At 47.4% G+C, this 17,612-nt stretch overlaps 1 protein-coding gene across 1 annotated transcript in view; it reads right to left on the bottom strand.

Annotated features, from left to right (window-relative positions):
• notum2 (notum pectinacetylesterase 2) overlaps window positions 1–17,612 on the bottom strand; it is a 53,827-nt gene that overhangs the window by 18,771 nt on the left and 17,444 nt on the right. Inside the window, exons 5-7 of the mRNA XM_087998079.1 lie at window positions 17,172–17,230; window positions 16,993–17,095; window positions 5,813–6,001 (exon numbers count right to left, since the gene is read on the bottom strand). Coding sequence (XP_087854205.1) covers window positions 5,813–6,001; window positions 16,993–17,095; window positions 17,172–17,230 — 351 coding nt within the window. The remainder of the gene's footprint in view (window positions 1–5,812; window positions 6,002–16,992; window positions 17,096–17,171; window positions 17,231–17,612) is intronic.

Raw genomic sequence — 17,612 nt, 5'->3', positions numbered from 1 at the left:
GATGAAATTACGACACATCTGGATAGTAGTAACAGGATAGGACAGAGTCAGCATGGATTTATGAAGGGGAAATCATGCTTGACTAATCTTCTTGAATTTTTTGAGGATGTAACTCTGAAGATGGACGAGGGAGATCCAATAGATGTAGTGTACCTGGACTTTCAGAAAGCTTTTGATAAAGTCCCACATAGGAGGTTAGTGAGCAAAATTAGGGCGCATGGTATTGGGGGCAAAGTACTAGATTGGATTGAAAATTGGTTGGCTAATAGGAAACAAAGAGTCGTGATAAACGGCTCCATTTCAGAATGGCAGGCAGTGACCAGTGGGGTACCGCAGGGATCCGTGCTGGGACCACAGCTTTTTACAATATATGTTAATGATATAGAAAATGGTATTAGTAATAAGATTAGCAAATTTGCTGATGATACCAAGCTGCGTGGCAGGGTGGAATGTGATGAGGATGTTAGGAGATTACAGGGTGACCTGGATAGGTTAGGTGAGTGGGCAGATGCATGGCAGATGCAGTTTAATGTGGATAAATGTATGGTTATCCACTTTGGTGGCAAGAGCAGGAAGGCAGATTACTACCTAAAGGGAATCAGTTTAGGTAAAGGGGCAGTACAAAGAGATCTGGGTGTTCTTGTACACCAGTCAATGAAGGTAAGCATGCAGGTACAGCAGGTAGTGAAGAAAGCTAATAGCATGCTGGCCTTCATAACAAGAGGGATTGAGTATAGAAGCAAAGAGGTTCTTCTTCAGGTGTACAGGGCCCTTGTGAGACCACACCTGGAGTACTGTGTGCAGTTCTGGTCTCCAAATTTGAGAAAAGACATTCTGGCTATTGAGGGAGTGCAGCGTAGGTTCACGAGGTCAATTCTTGGAATGGCGGGATTACCTTACACTGAAAGACTGGAGCGACTGGGCTTGTATACCCTTGAGTTGAGAAGACTGAGAGGGGATCTGATTGAGACATATAAGATTATTAAAGGATTGGACACTCTGGAGGCAGGAAATATGTTTCCGCTGATGGGTGAGTCCCGAACCAGAGGACACAGCTTAAAAATATGGGGTAGACCATTTAGGACAGAGATGAGGAGAAACGTCTTCACCCAGAGAGTGGTGGCTGTGTGGAATGCTCTGCCCCAGAGGGCAGTGAAGGCCCAGTCTCTGGATTCATTTAAGAAAGAGTTGGATAGAGCTCTCAAGGATAGTGGAATCAAGGGTTATGGAGATAAGGCAGGAACAGGATACTGATAGAGGATGATCAGCCATGATCATATTGAATGGCGGTGCAGGCTCGAAGGGCAGAATGGCCTACTCCTGCACCTATTGTCTATTGTCTTGTCTATTGACTGATTGGATTGGGACTGATGGGATTGGGGCTGATGGGATAGGGGCTGCTGGGATTGGGACTGATGGGATTGGGACTGATGGGATAGGGGCTGATGGGATTGGGGCTGATGGGATAGGGGCTGCTGGGATTGGGACTGATGGGATTGGGACTGATGGGAGAGGGGCTGATGGGATTGGGGCTGATGGGATTGGGGCTGATGGGATAGGGGCTGATGGGATTGGGACTGATGGGATTGGGGCTGATGGGACTGGGACTGATGGGATTGGGGCTGATGGGAAAGGGGCTGATGGGAAAGGGGCTGATGGGATTGGGACTGATGGGATTGGAGCTGATGAGATAGGGGCTGATGGGATTGGGGCTGATGGGATTGGGGCTGATGGGACTGGGACTGATGGGATTGGGGCTGATTGCATAGGAGCTGATGGGAAAGGGGCTGATGGGATTGGGGCTGATGGGATTGGGACTGATGGGTTTGGGGCTGATGAGATAGGGCCTGATGGGATTGGGGCTGATGGGATTGGGGCTGATGGGATGGGGCTGATGGGATTGGGACTGATGGGATTGGAACTGATGGGATTGGGACTGATGGGATTGGGGCTGATGGGATTGGGACTGATGGGATAATGGCTGATGAGATTGGGGCTGATGGGATTGGGACTGATGGGATTGGGGCTGATGGGATTGGGGCTGATGGGATTGGAACTGATGGGATTGGGACTGATGGGACTGGGGCTGATGGGATTGGGACTGATGGGATAGGGGCTGATGGGATTGGGACTGATGGGATTGGGACTGATGGGACTGGGACTGATGGGATTGGGACTGATGGGATTGGGACTGATGGGATTGGGGCTGATGGGGCTGGGACTGATGGGATTGGGGCTGATGGGACAGGGGCTGATGGGAAAGGGGCTGATGGGATTGGGGCTGATGGGATTGGGGCTGATGGGATTGGGACTGATGGGATTGGGGCTGATGGGACTGGGACTGATGGGATTTGGACTGATGGGATTGGGACTGATGGGATTGGGGCTGATGGGACTGGGACTGATGGGATTGGGGCTGATGGGGAAGGGGCTGATGGGATTAGGGCTGATGGGATTGGGGCTGATGGGATTGGGGCTGATGGGACAGGGGCTGATGGGATTGGGGCTGATGGGATTGGGGCTGATGGGACTGGGACTGATGGGATTGGGGCTGATGGGACAGGGGCTGATGGGAAAGGGGCTGATGGGATTGGGGCTGATGGGATTGGGGCTGATGGGATTGGAGCTGATGAGATAGGGGCTGATGGGATTGGGGCTGATGGGATTGGGGCTGATGGGATTGGGACTGATGGGATTGGAACTGATGGGATTGGGACTGATGGGATTGGGGCTGATGGAATTGGGACTGATGGGATAGGGGCTGATGAGATTGGGGCTGATGGGATTGGGACTGATGGGACTGGGGCTGATAGGATAGGGGCTGATGGGATAGGGGCTGATGGGATTGGTAACTGATGGGATTGGGGCTGATGGGATTGGGACTGATGGGATAGGGGCTGTTGGGATTGAGGCTGTGAGAATATGATACTCGTTAATAGAAAAATCAGCAAAAATTCTGAAAGCTGTCCTTTAAAATCTTGTTGGTTTAAGCTGAAGGAACCTGAGTGTGACCTGTTTGGTGCACACTGCATACATGAGGATGGTTCTCAGCAGGGAGAGAACCCAACAGTTTGTATAAGCCCAGGTATATGCCTGTGCCAGGTTGGTGCCAGGATGGCAGTGGGTGCATGTGTAGCATGGGGAAGGTGTGTTGCCTACAGCCTGTCATATGGGAGATGGACATAAAACAGAAACGGCTGCACAAATCCATTGTGTTTAAAGTGGAACCACTCGGTAGAACATTGAACATAAAACAGTACAGTACAGTACAGACCCTTCGGCCCTTGATGTTGTGCTATTCCTTTATCCTACTCTAAGATCAGACCAATGTATATACCTTTCATTGTACTATCATCCATGTGCCTATCCAAGAGTCACTAAATGTCCCGAAAGTCTCTGACTCTACTCCCACCGCTGGCAGTGCATTCCACACACCCACCACTCTCTGTGTGAAGAACCAACCTCTGACATCTCCTTTAAATTTTCTCCCAATCACCTTAAAGTCATAACCCCTCATGAGAGACATTTCCACCCTGGGAAAAAGTCTCTATTATCAGTATTTGAACCATTTGTAGAAGCATGGTGATTAGCACTGTTACTTCACAGTGCCAGGGACTTAGGTTCGATTTGAGCCCCTGGTGACTGTCTGTGTGGAGTTTGCACAATCTCCCTGTTTCTGCGTGGGTTTCCTCCCACTGTCCAAAGGTGTGCAGGTTAGGGTGAATTGGCCATGGGAAATTGCCTGTACTGTTGGAATATGTAGCTTAGGAGCATTTGTTAGGGAAATGGGCCTGGGTGGGTTACTGTTCGGAGGGTCAATGTGGATGTGTTGGGCCTGTTTCCACACTGTAGGATTTTGTGGGAGCACTCTTTTAGGAAGGCTGTCAGTATTTATATGGAGCAACCTTCTACCCCCTTCCTTCCCCTCCCTCCCCCTCCCGCCCACTTCCTCCCCCTCCCTCCCACTTCCTCCCCCTCCCCCTTCCTCCCCTCCCTCTCTCTCTCTCTCCCCCTTCCTCCCTCCCCTCCCTCTCTCTCTCTCTCCCCCCTCCCTACCCCTACCCCTCCCTCTCCCCCATCTCTCCCCTTCCCCCTCCCCCTCCCTCTCTCTCTCCCCCTCCCTCTCTCTCTCTCTCCCCCTCCCTCCCCTTCCCCTCCCTCTCTCTTCTCCCCTCTCTCTCTCTCCCCCTCTCTCTCCCCCTCCCTCTCTCTCCCCCTCCCTCCCCCTCCCTCTCCCTCCCCTTCCCCCTCTGTCTCTCTCCCTCCTCCTCCCCTCCCTCCCTCCCCCTCCCTCTCCCTCCCCTTCCCCCTCCGTCTCTCTCCCTCCTCCTCCCCTCCCTCCCTCCCCCTCCCCCCCTCTCTCTCTTCCCCTCCCCCTCCCCCTCCCTCTGTCCCCTGGCTAGCTCCATCCTTCTGCCTTGCTCTTTCACCATGTCCTTGACACTTCTTGTGGGATCTTGCTAACAGTTACTTTCTCCATTTCACCAATGTCGCTGAGACCAGGAGGAATCAACACAGCTTCTGATAAGGAGCCAGAGCCTTTCCAGTGAAACAGGATCAGCACTCAGCTCCTTCCCAGTGAATAACAAAATCACACTATTTCTCTAACTGAAGACCTGTGACACAGGAGTCCGTGCTGGGACCACTGCTGTTTGTGATCTACATAAATGATCTGGAGGAAGGTATAGGTGGTCTGATTAGCTAGTTTGCAGATGACACTAAGATGGGTGGAGTAGCAGATAGTGAAGGGCACTGTCAGAGAATACAGCAGAATATAGATAGATTGGAGAGATGGGCAGAGAAACGGCAGATGGAGTTCAATCTGGGGAAATGTGAGGCGATGTATTTTGGAAGATCCAATTCAAGAGCGAACTATACGGTAAATGGAAAACCCCTGGGGAAAATTGATGTACAGAGTGGTCTGGGTGTTCAGGTCCATTGTTCCCTGAAGGTGGTAATGCAGTTCGATAGAGTGGTCAAGAAGGCATACGGCACGCTTTCCTTCATCGGACGGGGTATTGAGTACAAGAGTTGGCAGGTCATGTTACAGTTGTATGGGACTTTGGTTCAGCCCCATTTGGAATACTGCGTACAGTTCTGGTCACCACATTACCAAAAGGATGTGGATGCTTTGGGGAGGGTGCAGAGGTGGTTCACCGGGACATTGCCTGGTATAGAGGGTGCTGGCTATGAAGAGAGGTTAAGTAGATTAGGATTATTTTCATTAGAAAGACGGAGGTGAGGGGGGGTGGGGGGGACCTGATTGAGGTCTATAAAATCATGAGAGGTATAGACAGGATGGATAGCAAGAATCTTTTCCCAGAGTGGAGGATCAATTACTAGGGGTCATGAGGTCAAGGTGAGAGGGGAACAGTTTAAGGGAGATACGTGTGGGAGATTCTTTACACAGAGGGTGGTGGGGGCCTGGAACGCGTTGCCAGCAGAGGTGGTAGGGACGGGCACAATGGCATCATTTAAGATGTATCTAGACAGATACATGAATGGGCAGAGAGCAGAGGGATACAGATTCTTAGAAAATAGGCGACAGGTTTAGATAGAGGATCTGGATCAGCGCAGGCTTGGAGGGCCGAAGGGCCTGTTCGTGTGCTGTAATTATCTGTTCTTTGTTCTTTGTTTCTCATTCTTTATGAAGCTATAGACATTCGGTAAATTGCATTAATGTTTAAAGATAACACATCAGAGTGAGTCAACATTCTGTTACACCCAGAACAATCTTCACCTCTCCTCCCATCTCCTGAAGGTTCAGAGGCTTTTGGAAGATAAAGAGTATATTTGTCATTTCGTAGTTTACCTGAGTCCTTTTTTAATGACATGGTTTGGACTGCAGGTGGTTTCACCTGAGCATTCGGTCTGTCGTGGTTGTTTATTGTCCAGGAACCACCCAGAATCCACCAAGCCACGGACCTGGACATCGGCTCCCAACTGGGCCAGGAGATTGGCCACTCGCTCGATGTTCAGCAACACTCCGGTTCCACCAGCACTGCAAGCAGATCATACACCTCATGGAGATACAACACTTCTCAAACAGATACCTCATGGAGATATGTTACATATAGATTATATCCCTCACATAGATATTACACATATAGAATATGTACCTCATGTGGATATGTTTCTTAAAGATTGCATACCTCGTGAAGCTACGTTATGTACAGATTATACACTCATTGATATATAACATATAGATTATATACCTCATATGGGTCTATACATATAGATTATTGACTGTATTTAGATTATATTCTTGAAAGTTGCAAAATTGTGAAGAACATTCACAGACATTTCTTACAAATTTCATTTGTTAGCTCAAAAACTTTTTAATGCATTTTTATTCTTGTTGTAAATATTAATTCCATTAAAATACTCGATGATCCATTTCCTGAAGGTCTGATGTGAGGAAACTAGAATCACATGATCCAACGTTATCTTCTCCAATCAGTTTCCTTTGCTCAGTGCTCCCAAACTGCAATCTCCCCCACCCCCCACCCCACCCCCACCCCCCAACTCCCCAACCAACCCTGGGCTGGCTCTGAGACGGGAAAGCATCCCCTTTAGGTTTCTGAATGTCAGGAGGTCACTTTGACACTCACAGCGCATGGAGCCCTTTAACACGGGGAAGCTGTTGTCATGGAGACCCCCATCACACGGCTCTTGACGGGCTGGAAATTCTCCTGCTCTTACCACCTGCCAAAGGTGTACCATAAGGCCCTGAAAGTTGAAAGACAACATCTCAGGCTACGCAGTGAATTCACCTTGTGTGGTGATCAGCTCTCAGAGAGGGACTCAAACATGGAGCTCTGAGCCATTGCCCACAAAACCTCCAGCTTTAAGCTTCACACCATTTACAATCCAAACTTACAGCTCAACTTCCATGGCATTAGAAAGCCACAAGGTAATGCCAATAATTTTGTGGGTCAGCTGAGATGACAGTTATGTTTAAAAGGGATAGTTGAGTGGGATGGTTTGGGAATTGGTTGGGCTCACAATCCCTTTCACACTGAGAAAATAAAGAACAACTGACTTATTCCAGGTCCACAGTGGTACCTTGGATAGTCTCTTGGAAAGAGCAAGGGAAAACAACCAGATTTCTGGCAAATCCACTGTAAGAAATGGAGGGAATATGTTCCCCTTCCAACAAAGGAAAACGGAGAAATTACAAATTGGAATGGCCTGGGAAAAGAAGATGCAGTAGTGAATCCTGAATCTGGAAATGAAGAGGTTCTCAGTTTTATTTTGCAATGGGAGACATTGGAAAGGAAACCTAATGTCAGAGGGAAGAGAGTGACTGTTCATTGACATGTTTCTCAATTGAAGGAGTAAAGTTAAGACTGAATTTAGCAGATGGGGGTGGTGTTGCCTTTTGTACCCCTGCCCCCACCCTGACGGTGAACTTGAAGATGGGCAGGATATATGAAATACAGTGAGTGGGTCAGCCCAACACGACCCACCATCCCAACTCCCTCCCCACTCCGGGTAGGGCATGAGGAGGGCCCCCACTCCAGGTAGGGCATGGGGAGGGGCCCCCACTCCGGGTAGGGCATGGGGAGGGGCCCCCACTCCAGGTAGGGCATGGGGAGGGGCCCCCACTCCAGGTAGGGCATGGGGAGGGGCCCCCACTCTGGCTAGGGCATGGGGAGGGGCCCCACTCCAGGTAGGGCATGGGGAGGGGCCCCCACTCCGGGTAGGGCATGGGGAGGAGCCCCCACTCCAGGTAGGGCATGGGGAGGGGCCCCCACTCCAGGTAGGGCATGGGGAGGGGCCCCCACTCTAGGTAGGGCATGGGGAGGGGCCCCCACTCCAGGTAGGGCATGGGGAGGAGCCCCCACTCCAGGTAGGGCATGGGGAGGGGCCCCCACTCCAGGTAGGGCATGGGGAGGAGCCCCCACTCCAGGTAGGGCATGGGGAGGAGCCCCCACTCCAGGTAGGGCATGGGGAGGAGCTAAGCAGTCAGATTACCTCTTCGACCCATTGGGATCCTCTCTTGCCGTTTGGTGGACTGGGTGGAGGATTGTATTCCAGCCAAGCTGCATGGAAACATGTGACCAGGGGAGGGAAGCAGCAGTGCACAACCTGAAGGTATGGTAGGAAAGGAGGAGGAGTTGTTACCCCCTTCAGGTGCGATCACTGCACACCCCCCACTCTTCATAACCTGCCCCCTCACCCCACTTCCCCATCCCTCAAACCTGACCCCCACCTATAACTGTGCTGAGGTCTCTGACCAAACTCCCCAGCATCCGCCCCCCCACCACCCCCCCACCACCCCGCTCTGGTCAAGCTGCTAATGCTTCTACATTTTTTCTTCTTTGTGGATAAAATGCATAGATTTCTATTGTGGCTTGATTATGTTTTTCCAATAACATTGTTCAGATGATTGAACAGGAATGTCCGAGGGGATTTAATGGAGAGATACAGGGGGCAATGTCTCATAGTGAATACGAACATAGCCCTCTGGGCTCTGGGATATAACGGGGAATGTAGCCCAGTATAACAAACCAGGGCCCGGATGTTACCCTGCAATGTGGTGGGGCATCATCAGCCCCAGTTTTAACTCTGGAGAAACTACAGAGAAGACATTCTCTACAGGGGGAGGGGAAACAGAAAGTCAGTTATTCTCATGATGAATTGGAGATAGTAGCATTGACTGGGAGTTTGGAGCCTCATCCTAATCCTTTACCACTCCGCCATTAACATATTCACATTGCACTCACCCACGTGTTGTGAAAAACTAACCTTCTTCAGAAATCACGTTGTCTCCAATATAATCACATCTGTTTGGGCTAAACTACTCAGCTGACCATCACAATCTTATCTAATTTTATATGGACCAGGCATTTAAAAGATTTCAAAATGATTGGGTTCATCATCTTTTATAAAAATAAACCTTCTACATAGAACATAGAACATAACAGCGCAGTACAGACCCTTCGGCCCCCGATGTTGTGCTGACCTGTGGAACCAATCTGAAGCCCATCTATCCTACACTATTCCATTATCATCCATATGTTTATTCAATGACCATTTAAATGCCCTTAAACTTGGTGAGTCTACTACTGTTGCAGGCAGGGCGTTCCACACCCCTACTACTCTCTGAGTAAAGAAACTACCTCTGACATCTGTCCTATATCTATCACCCCTCAGTTTAAAGCTATGTCCCCTCGTGCTAGCCATCACCATCCGAGCAAAAAAGCTCTCACTGTCCACCCTACCTAACCCTCTGATTATCTTAGATGTCTCAATTGTCAATTCTCAATCTCCTCTCTAACAAAAACAACCTCAAATCCCTCAGCCTTTCCTCGTAAGACCTTCCCTCCATATCAGGCAACATCCTGGTAAATTCCCTCTGCACCCTTTCCACAGTTTCCACATCCTTCCTGTAATGCGGTGACCAGAACTGTACACAATACTCCAACTGCGGCCGCACCAGAGCTTTGTACAGCTGAAGCATGACCCTGTGGCTCTGAAACTCAATCCTCTGACCAATAAATGCCAACACACCATATGCCTTCTTAACAACCCTATCAACCTGGGTGGCAACATTTCAGGGATCTATGTACATGGACACTGAGATCCCTCTGCTCATGCACACTACCAAAAATCTTACCATAAGCCCAGTACGTTTTATTCTTGCTGATCCTTCCAAAGTGAATCTCCTCACAGTTTTCTGCATTAAACTCCATTTGCCACCTCTCGGCCCAGCTCTGCAGCTTATCTATGTCCCTCTGTAACCTGCAACATCCTTCTGCACTGTCCACAACTCCACCGACCTTCATGTCATCCCCAAATTCACTAACCCATCCTTCTAAGCTCTGATCCAGGTCATTTATAAAAATGACAAACAGCAGTGGCCCCAAAACAGATCCTTGCGATGCACCACTAGCAACTCAATTCCAGGATGAATATTTCCCATCAACCACCACCTCTGTCTTCTTTCAGCTAGCCATTTTCTGACAAACTGCTAAATAACCCTCAATCCCATGCCTCTGTATTTTCTGCAATAGCCTACCGTAGGGAACCTTGTCAAACACCTTACTGAAATCCATATACACCACATCAACCGCCATGCCCTCATCCATCTGGGTGGTCACCTTCTCAAAGAACTCAGTAAGGTTTGTGAGGCATGACCTACCCTTCACAAACCATGCTGACTATCCCTTATCAACTTATTCCTCTGTAGATGATTATAAATCCTATCTCTTATAACCCTTTCCAACACCTTACCCACAGCCAAAGTAAGGCTCACTGGCCTATAATTACCAGGATTGTCCAGACTCCCCTTCTTGAACAGGGGAACCACATTTGCTATCCCCCACTCTTCTGGCACTACTCCTGTAGACAATGTCAACATAAAGATCAAAGCCAAAGGCTCTGCAATCTCCTCCCTGGCTTCCCAGAGAATCCTAAAATAAATCCCATCCATCCTAGGGGGTTTATCTATTTTCACACTTTCCAGAATTGCTAACACCTCCTCCTTGTGAACCTCAATCCCATCTAGTTTAGTCGCCTGTATCTCGGTATTCTCCTCAACAACATTGTCTTTTTCCAGTGTGAATACTGACAAAAAATATTCATTTAGCAATTCCCTTATCTCCTCTGACTCCACGCACAACTTTCCACTACTGTCCTTGATTGGCCATAATCTTACTCTCGTCATTGTTTATTCCTGACACATCTATAGAAAGCTTTAAGGTTTTCCTTGATCCTATCTGCCAATGACTTCTCATGTCCCTTCCTGTCTCTTCTTAGCTCTCTCTTTAGGTCTTTCCTGGCTGACATGTAACTCTCAAGCGCCCTTACTGAGCCAACACGTCTCGTCCTAACATAAGCCTTCTTCTTCCTATTGACAAGAGATTCAACTTCCTTAGAAAGCCACGGCTCCCTCGCTCTACCACTTCCTCCCTGCCTGACAGGGACATAATTATCAAGGACACGCAGTAGCTGTTCCTTGAATAAGCTTCAAATTTCAATTGTGCCCATCTCCTGCAGTTTCCTTCCCCATCCTATACATCCTAAATCTTGCCTAATCACATCATAATTGCCTTTCCCTCAGCTATAACTCTTGCCCTGCAGTATATACCTATCCCTTTCAATCACTAAAGTAAACATAACTGAAGTGTGGTCACTATCACCAAAGTGCTCACCTACCTCCAAATCTAACACCTGGCCTGGTTCATTACCCAGTTCCAAATCCAATGTGGTCTTGTCCCTTGTTGGCCTGTCTACATACTGCGTCAGGAAGCCCTCCTGCACAAATTGGACAAAAAACTGACCCATCTAAAGTCCTCAAACTAGAGCATTTCCAGTCAATATTTGGAAAGTTAAAAACCCCATAACAATTATCCTATTACTCTCGCTCCTATCCAGATATATCTTTGCTATCCTTTCCTCTACATCTCTGGAAGTATTTGGAGGCCTATAGAAAACTCCCAACAGGGTGACCTCTCCTTTCCTGTTTCTAAATTCAGCCCATACTAACTCAGTAGATAAGACTTCAAATGTCCTTTCTGACACCGTAATACTGTCCTTGACCAACAATGCCACACCTTCCCCTCTTTTACCACCTTCCCTGTTCTTATTGGAACATCTAGATCCCAGAACCTGCAACAACCATTCCTGTCCCTGCTCTATCCATGTCTCTGAAATGGCCACAACATCAAAGTCCCAGGTACCAACCCATGCTGCAAGTTCACCCACCTTATTCTGGATGCTCCTGGTGTTGAAGTAGACACACTTCAAACCACCTTCCTGCTTGCTGGTGAACTCTTGCAACCTTGAAACCCTATCTCTGACCTCACTGCTCTCAACCACCTGGACACTGGAACCACAATTTCGGTTCCCATCCCCCTGCTGAATTAGTTTAAACCCTCCCGAAGAGCATTAGCATATTTCCCCCCTCCCAGGATATTGGTACCTGTCTGGTTCAGGTGAAGACTGTCCCATTCGTAGAGGTCCCACCTAACCCAGAATGAGCTCCAATTATTGAGCAACCCAAATCCTTCCCTCCAGCACCATCCCTGTAGCCACTTGTTCAACTCCTCTCTCTCTCTATTCCTCGTTTCACTAGCACGTGGCACGGGCAACAAACCAGAGATAACAACTCTGTTTGTTCTAGCTCTAAGCTTCCACCCTAGCTCCCTGAATTTCTGCCTTAAATCCCCATCCCTTTTCCTACCTATGTCGTTGTTACCTATTTGGACTATGACTTGGGGCTGCTCCCCCTCCCCCTTAAGGATCCTGAAAACACGATCCAAGACAAAATGAACCCTGGCATCTGGGAGGCAATACGCTAACCATGAGTCTCTCTCATTCCCACAGAACCTCCTATCTGTCCCCCTAACTATGGAGTCCCCAATGAGTAATACTCTGCTCATCTCCCCCCTTCCCGTTTGAGCAACACGGACAGACTCTGTGCCAGAGACCTGTGCCCCATTGCTTACCCCTGGGTAAGTTGTCTCCCCCCACAGTATCCAAAACAGTGTACTCGTTGTTGAGGAGAACAGCCACAGGGGGTCCCTGCACTGCCTGTCGGTTCCCTTTCCGTCCCCTGATTGTAACCCATCTACCTCCTTCTTGTACCTGAGGTGTGACTATCCTTCCCTTTTAATTGTACTTATTTTTATTTTGTTCTTTCAGGGGATAGAGGGTATTTGATGCCCATACCTAAACAGAGTGGCTTGCTCAGTCATTTCAGAGGGTAGTTAAGAGTCAGCGACATTATTGTGGGTCTGGGCCAGATCAGGTAAGGACGGCAGATTTCCTTCCCTGAAGTACATTTGTAAGCCAGATGGGTTTTTATGACAATCAGCAATGATTCCATGGTCACCATTACTGAGATTAGTTTTCGGTAATCTATGAGCCATGGTTTATTCCTTGAATTTTAATGCCATTTAACTGTGCGTGGTGTGATATCAATCCATACCTGGAGACAATTATCCTGAACCTCTGGATTATAAACCTAGTGACATTACCACAACACCATTATCTCCTCTGTATCAGTTGTAAGAAATCTGCCTTAATTAAATGAGCCTTTTGCGAATAGGTATAAAAGTGAGAATGAGAATTTGATCCGCACAGTATGAGGCCACATCTTCAGAGAATCTATGGAGATTCCCTGGAATTGTCTCGGTCACCGGTAACCTTTGCGTGCTGACATTCCAAGGTTCTGGGATCGTTTTGTACATCCCGTTATCTTGACAAGTGCAGGCAGTCCCTGAGCAGTGAACACATTCAGTTCTTGAGTCTGTTTGTAAGTATGCAGGCCAGTATAAAATAGCCAATCGGAGTCTGAGGAACTGTTCATACATCAAATCTTTACAATTAATGCACCCTTGTGTAGGATCTCATTTGTAAGTATGACGGTTTATAAATCAGGGGTAAGAACCAGCAATTGTTCGTGATAAACTGTAGATATTTTCTAATTAACTTGCTCAGGGATGTTATGATACACCTCTTGAGCTGATGGGTCTTTAACCTAGACCTCCTGTCTCAGAGGCAGGGACACTGCCACTATGCCACAGGCTAGCAAACTGTAAATTAAGCTTGAGCTGGGAGCCGGGTAAAATGGGGGCTGACCATTCTGATGGGTAGATCCCTGTCTTGTGTCTATCGGATGGACTCACCAGGTCCCCAGGAAGAGGCTCAGTGACAGGGGATAGTTCTCTCCTTACAGGGGACACTGCTTGTCAGAGTGATCCATTCTTTGAGAGGTGGACAGACCAGGAAGACAGAGGTTGAGTCAGCGATCAGTCAGCCGGGGAGCAGGATGCTGCCTCATAGATTACTGAGATTAGGCACACTTTGTGTCAACCCCTGAGCTCACTGTCTGGTATCAGTGAGCCCACTGGCCCACACTGTATCCTTGCCCAGGATATTTATCTGGTCTATTAGAGCCACATTTCTGCTTCTTAATAAATTATCCTGGAATTACTTTGGAATAGTTGACTGTCTATTTTTAGTTAATTTGGGTCCCATATGCCAGATCTTACACAACTTATATCCCTAATTATAATGGATAATTAATTAGGAATTAATCAAGAATTAAGTTAAAATCTTCTGCAAGATGAATTGATTTAATGCAGAATCTGTTTATTTTTAGGAGAATGTTTTAAGGGAATTTTCTAATTTATTATTTTGAACACCTCAGAATGGCTAGGAGAGGGTCAGGAATTAAATTGGTAACGTTTTGTTGAATATTTCCATTTCTGGCTGGACAATGGGGGAGATATGGAGATGCCGGACGCTCTTTATAATAGATAAAGTAAGTGCTGACCCTACAAGGGATTGGAAGCCAGTGATATTTAGCAGCTGGGGTAGCACGGTGGCTCAGTGGTTAGCACTGCTGCCTCACGGCGCCAGGGTCCTGGGCTCGATTTCCACCCTCGGGTGACTGTCTGTGTGGAGTTTGCACGTTCTCCCTGTGTCTGCGTGGGTTTCCTCCGGGTGCTCCGGTTTCCTCCCACAGTCCAAAGATGTGCAGGGTCAGGTGAATTGGCCATGCTAAAACCTGCTGGACGGTAATGCTACCACAAGTTAATACTGCTGGGGGTTAATCCTGCTGGACATTAATGCTGTGGAGGTTAATGCTGCTGCAGGTTAATGTTGCTGGACATTAATACTGCTGGACATTAATGTTACTCGAGGTTAATGCTTCTGTAGTTTAATGCTACTAGAGGTTAATGCTGCTGGAGGGTAATGCTGCTGGGGGTTAATGCTGCTGGAGGGTAATGCTACTGGGGGTTAATGCTGCTGGAGGGTAATGCTACTGGAGTTTAATTCTGCTGGAACTTAATGCTGAGGGCAGTTATTGTTGCTGGAGTTCAATGCTGCTGGACATTAATACTGCTGGGGTTTAATGCTGCTGGGGGTTAATGCTGCTGGGGTTTAATGCTGCTGGGGGTTAATGCTGCTGGAGGTTAATGCTGTTGGGGGCTAATGCTGCTGGAGGTTAATACTGCTGGAGGTTAATGTTGCTGGAGGTTAATGTTGCTGGAGGTTAATGCTGCTGGAGGTTAATGCTGCTGGAGGGTAATGCTGTTGGGTGTTATTGCTGCTGGAGGTTAATGCTGCTGGAGGTTAATGCTGTTGGAGGTTAATACTGCTGGAGGTTAATGTTGCTGGAGGTTAATGTTGCTGGAGGTTAATGCTGCTGGAGGTTAATGCTGCTGGAGGTTAATGCTGCTGGAGGGTAATGCTGTTGGGTGTTATTGCTGCTGGAGGTTAATGCTGCTGGAGGTTAATGCTGTTGGGTGTTATTGCTGCTGGAGGTTAATGCTGTTGGGGGTTAATGCTGCTGGAGGTTAATACTGCTGGAGGTTAATGCTGCTGGAGGTTAATGCTGTTGGGTGTTAATGCTGCTGGAGGTTAATGCTGTTGGGTGTTAATGCTGCTGGAGGTTAATACTGCTGGAGGTTAATGTTGCTGGAGGTTAATGTTGCTGGAGGTTAATGCTGCTGGAGGTTAATGCTGTTGGGGGTTATTGCTGCTGGAGGTTAATGCTGCTGGAGGTTAATGTTGCTGGAGGTTAATGCTGCTGGAGGTTAATGCTGTTGGGTGTTAATGCTGCTGGAGGTTAATGCTGCTGGAGGTTAATGCTGCTGGAGGTTAATGCTGTTGGGTGTTCATGCTGCTGCAGGTTAATGCTGCTGGAGGTTAATGCTGCTGGAGGTTAATGCAGCTGGAGATTAATGCTGTTGGGGGTTATTGCTGCTGGAGATTAATGCTGCTGGAGGGTAATGCTGCTGGAGGTTAATGCTGCTGGAGGGTAATGCTGCTGGAGGTTAATGCTGCTGGAGATTAATGCTGTTGGGGGTTATTGCTGCTGGAGGTTAATGCTGCTGGAGGGTAATGCTGCTGGAGGTTAATGCTGTTGGGGGTTAATGCTGCTGGAGATTAATGCTGCTGGAGGGTAATGCTGCTGGAGGTTAATGCTGCTGGAGGTTAATGCAGCTGGAGATTAATGCTGTTGGGGGTTATTGCTGCTGGAGATTAATGCTGCTGGAGGGTAATGCTGCTGGAGGTTAATGCAGCTGGAGATTAATGCTGTTGGGGGTTATTGCTGCTGGAGATTAATGCTGCTGGAGGTTAATGCTGCTGGAGGGTAATGCTGCTGGAGGTTAATGCTGCTGGAGGTTAATGCAGCTGGAGATTAATGCTGTTGGGGGTTATTGCTGCTGGAGGTTAATGCTGCTGGAGGTTAATGCTGCTGGAGGTTAATGCAGCTGGAGTTAATGCTGCTGGAGGGTAATGCTGCAGAGTGTATTAATTTTCTCAGTCTATTTCCATTTTGTGTTTGAGTGAGAAAAGATTGAACATCTTAGCTCCGTCCCTCTCAAGACCCTGGTATCGTTGGTCTCTACTTTAGGAACATGCTCAACCTTATTAATGCAACACTGATGTAATAAACTGCAGCTTGTTTTAGACCCTGAATTGCTATTAGTTCGACTGCTAGCTGTGTTTCCTCGCCCATTGTAGACAGAACAGGTTTGAAGATCTCTCTAAGGACACATGGTGCCGAGTCCAGCTTGTTTCCATGACACACTGAGCCATGGTGAAGACCCATTGTACAACATGGTGAGCAGCAATGGCTGCAGCGTAATAACCCCGCCAGGATGGAATTCACTGACTCTGGTGACAATGTATTGGTAACATGTCCCTGTCCTAAAAATGTTTTTTTTGTAAAAGAACAAAACCCAGCTGTCAGCACTATGAGGAAGCCAAGTCTGTTTCAGTGAAGTTTGAACAGATGGTTCAGTCCTATTGAGAATCTCAGGATGACAAAATAAAATTGTAAGTAGAAGACATTAATATTTAAATAGTCACCCTCTCATCATCACATTTAACAGCAGTGATGACAATTGATGAATTCAGTCATTTATTCTAAAGTGAAATAAACAACAGTACCTGCAGTTAGTAAATGAAATCCCTCTGTAAAACACAGTGCAGCTTGGACAATTGATAAGAGTGAAACTCACTTACCTGGTTCCAGCGAGCATGACCACTTTCGCCAATTTAACACCTCTTGGAACTAAATCTTTAATCACCTCCCTGACAATCAATGAGCCCATAAACGCATAATTAACTGGAAAGGAAATACCCACATTAATGCACAGAAACAGTTTTATTTGTTTCTCCTTATAACATCTCAAAAAATATACCTTGGCGGGTTTTTGATGCAATTCCACTCCATACATCACTTGAACAATAAGGTACAAACCTGTTTCATAAATATAGAAATGAACAGTTTATTAAATATATTTCAAATTACTATTTCCTGTATCCAACACAAGAATATGTACAGATTTAATTTAGTGATGGGGTATACAGAACAGGATTGGACATCCTGGAGAAAACAATTCATAAGGCATAGAATAGCTTCTAAACTGAACACTAAGTTTGAACCTCCACACGCAGATCTACTTAAGCATACACTTAGCATGACAGGTGATGTCCTGTGTAAAAGCAGCAACAGACATATTCGCGGAGATTTTAAAAGCCTCCACAACTGTTTTTAATCTCATAACCAGCAAGATTTCGGGAATGCATACATTATTTCATTCAAGGTTGCAACAGATTAGTGATTTGTTCAACCGTGGTGA

This window comes from Chiloscyllium plagiosum, unplaced genomic scaffold (assembly GCF_037043375.1).
Source record: "Chiloscyllium plagiosum isolate Xiang-an unplaced genomic scaffold, Cpla_swu_hap1 HiC_scaffold_20, whole genome shotgun sequence".
NCBI lineage: Eukaryota > Metazoa > Chordata > Chondrichthyes > Orectolobiformes > Hemiscylliidae > Chiloscyllium > Chiloscyllium plagiosum.
The sequence above is the reverse complement of the archived record's forward strand: the minus strand, read 5'-3'. Positions and strand labels throughout refer to the sequence as shown.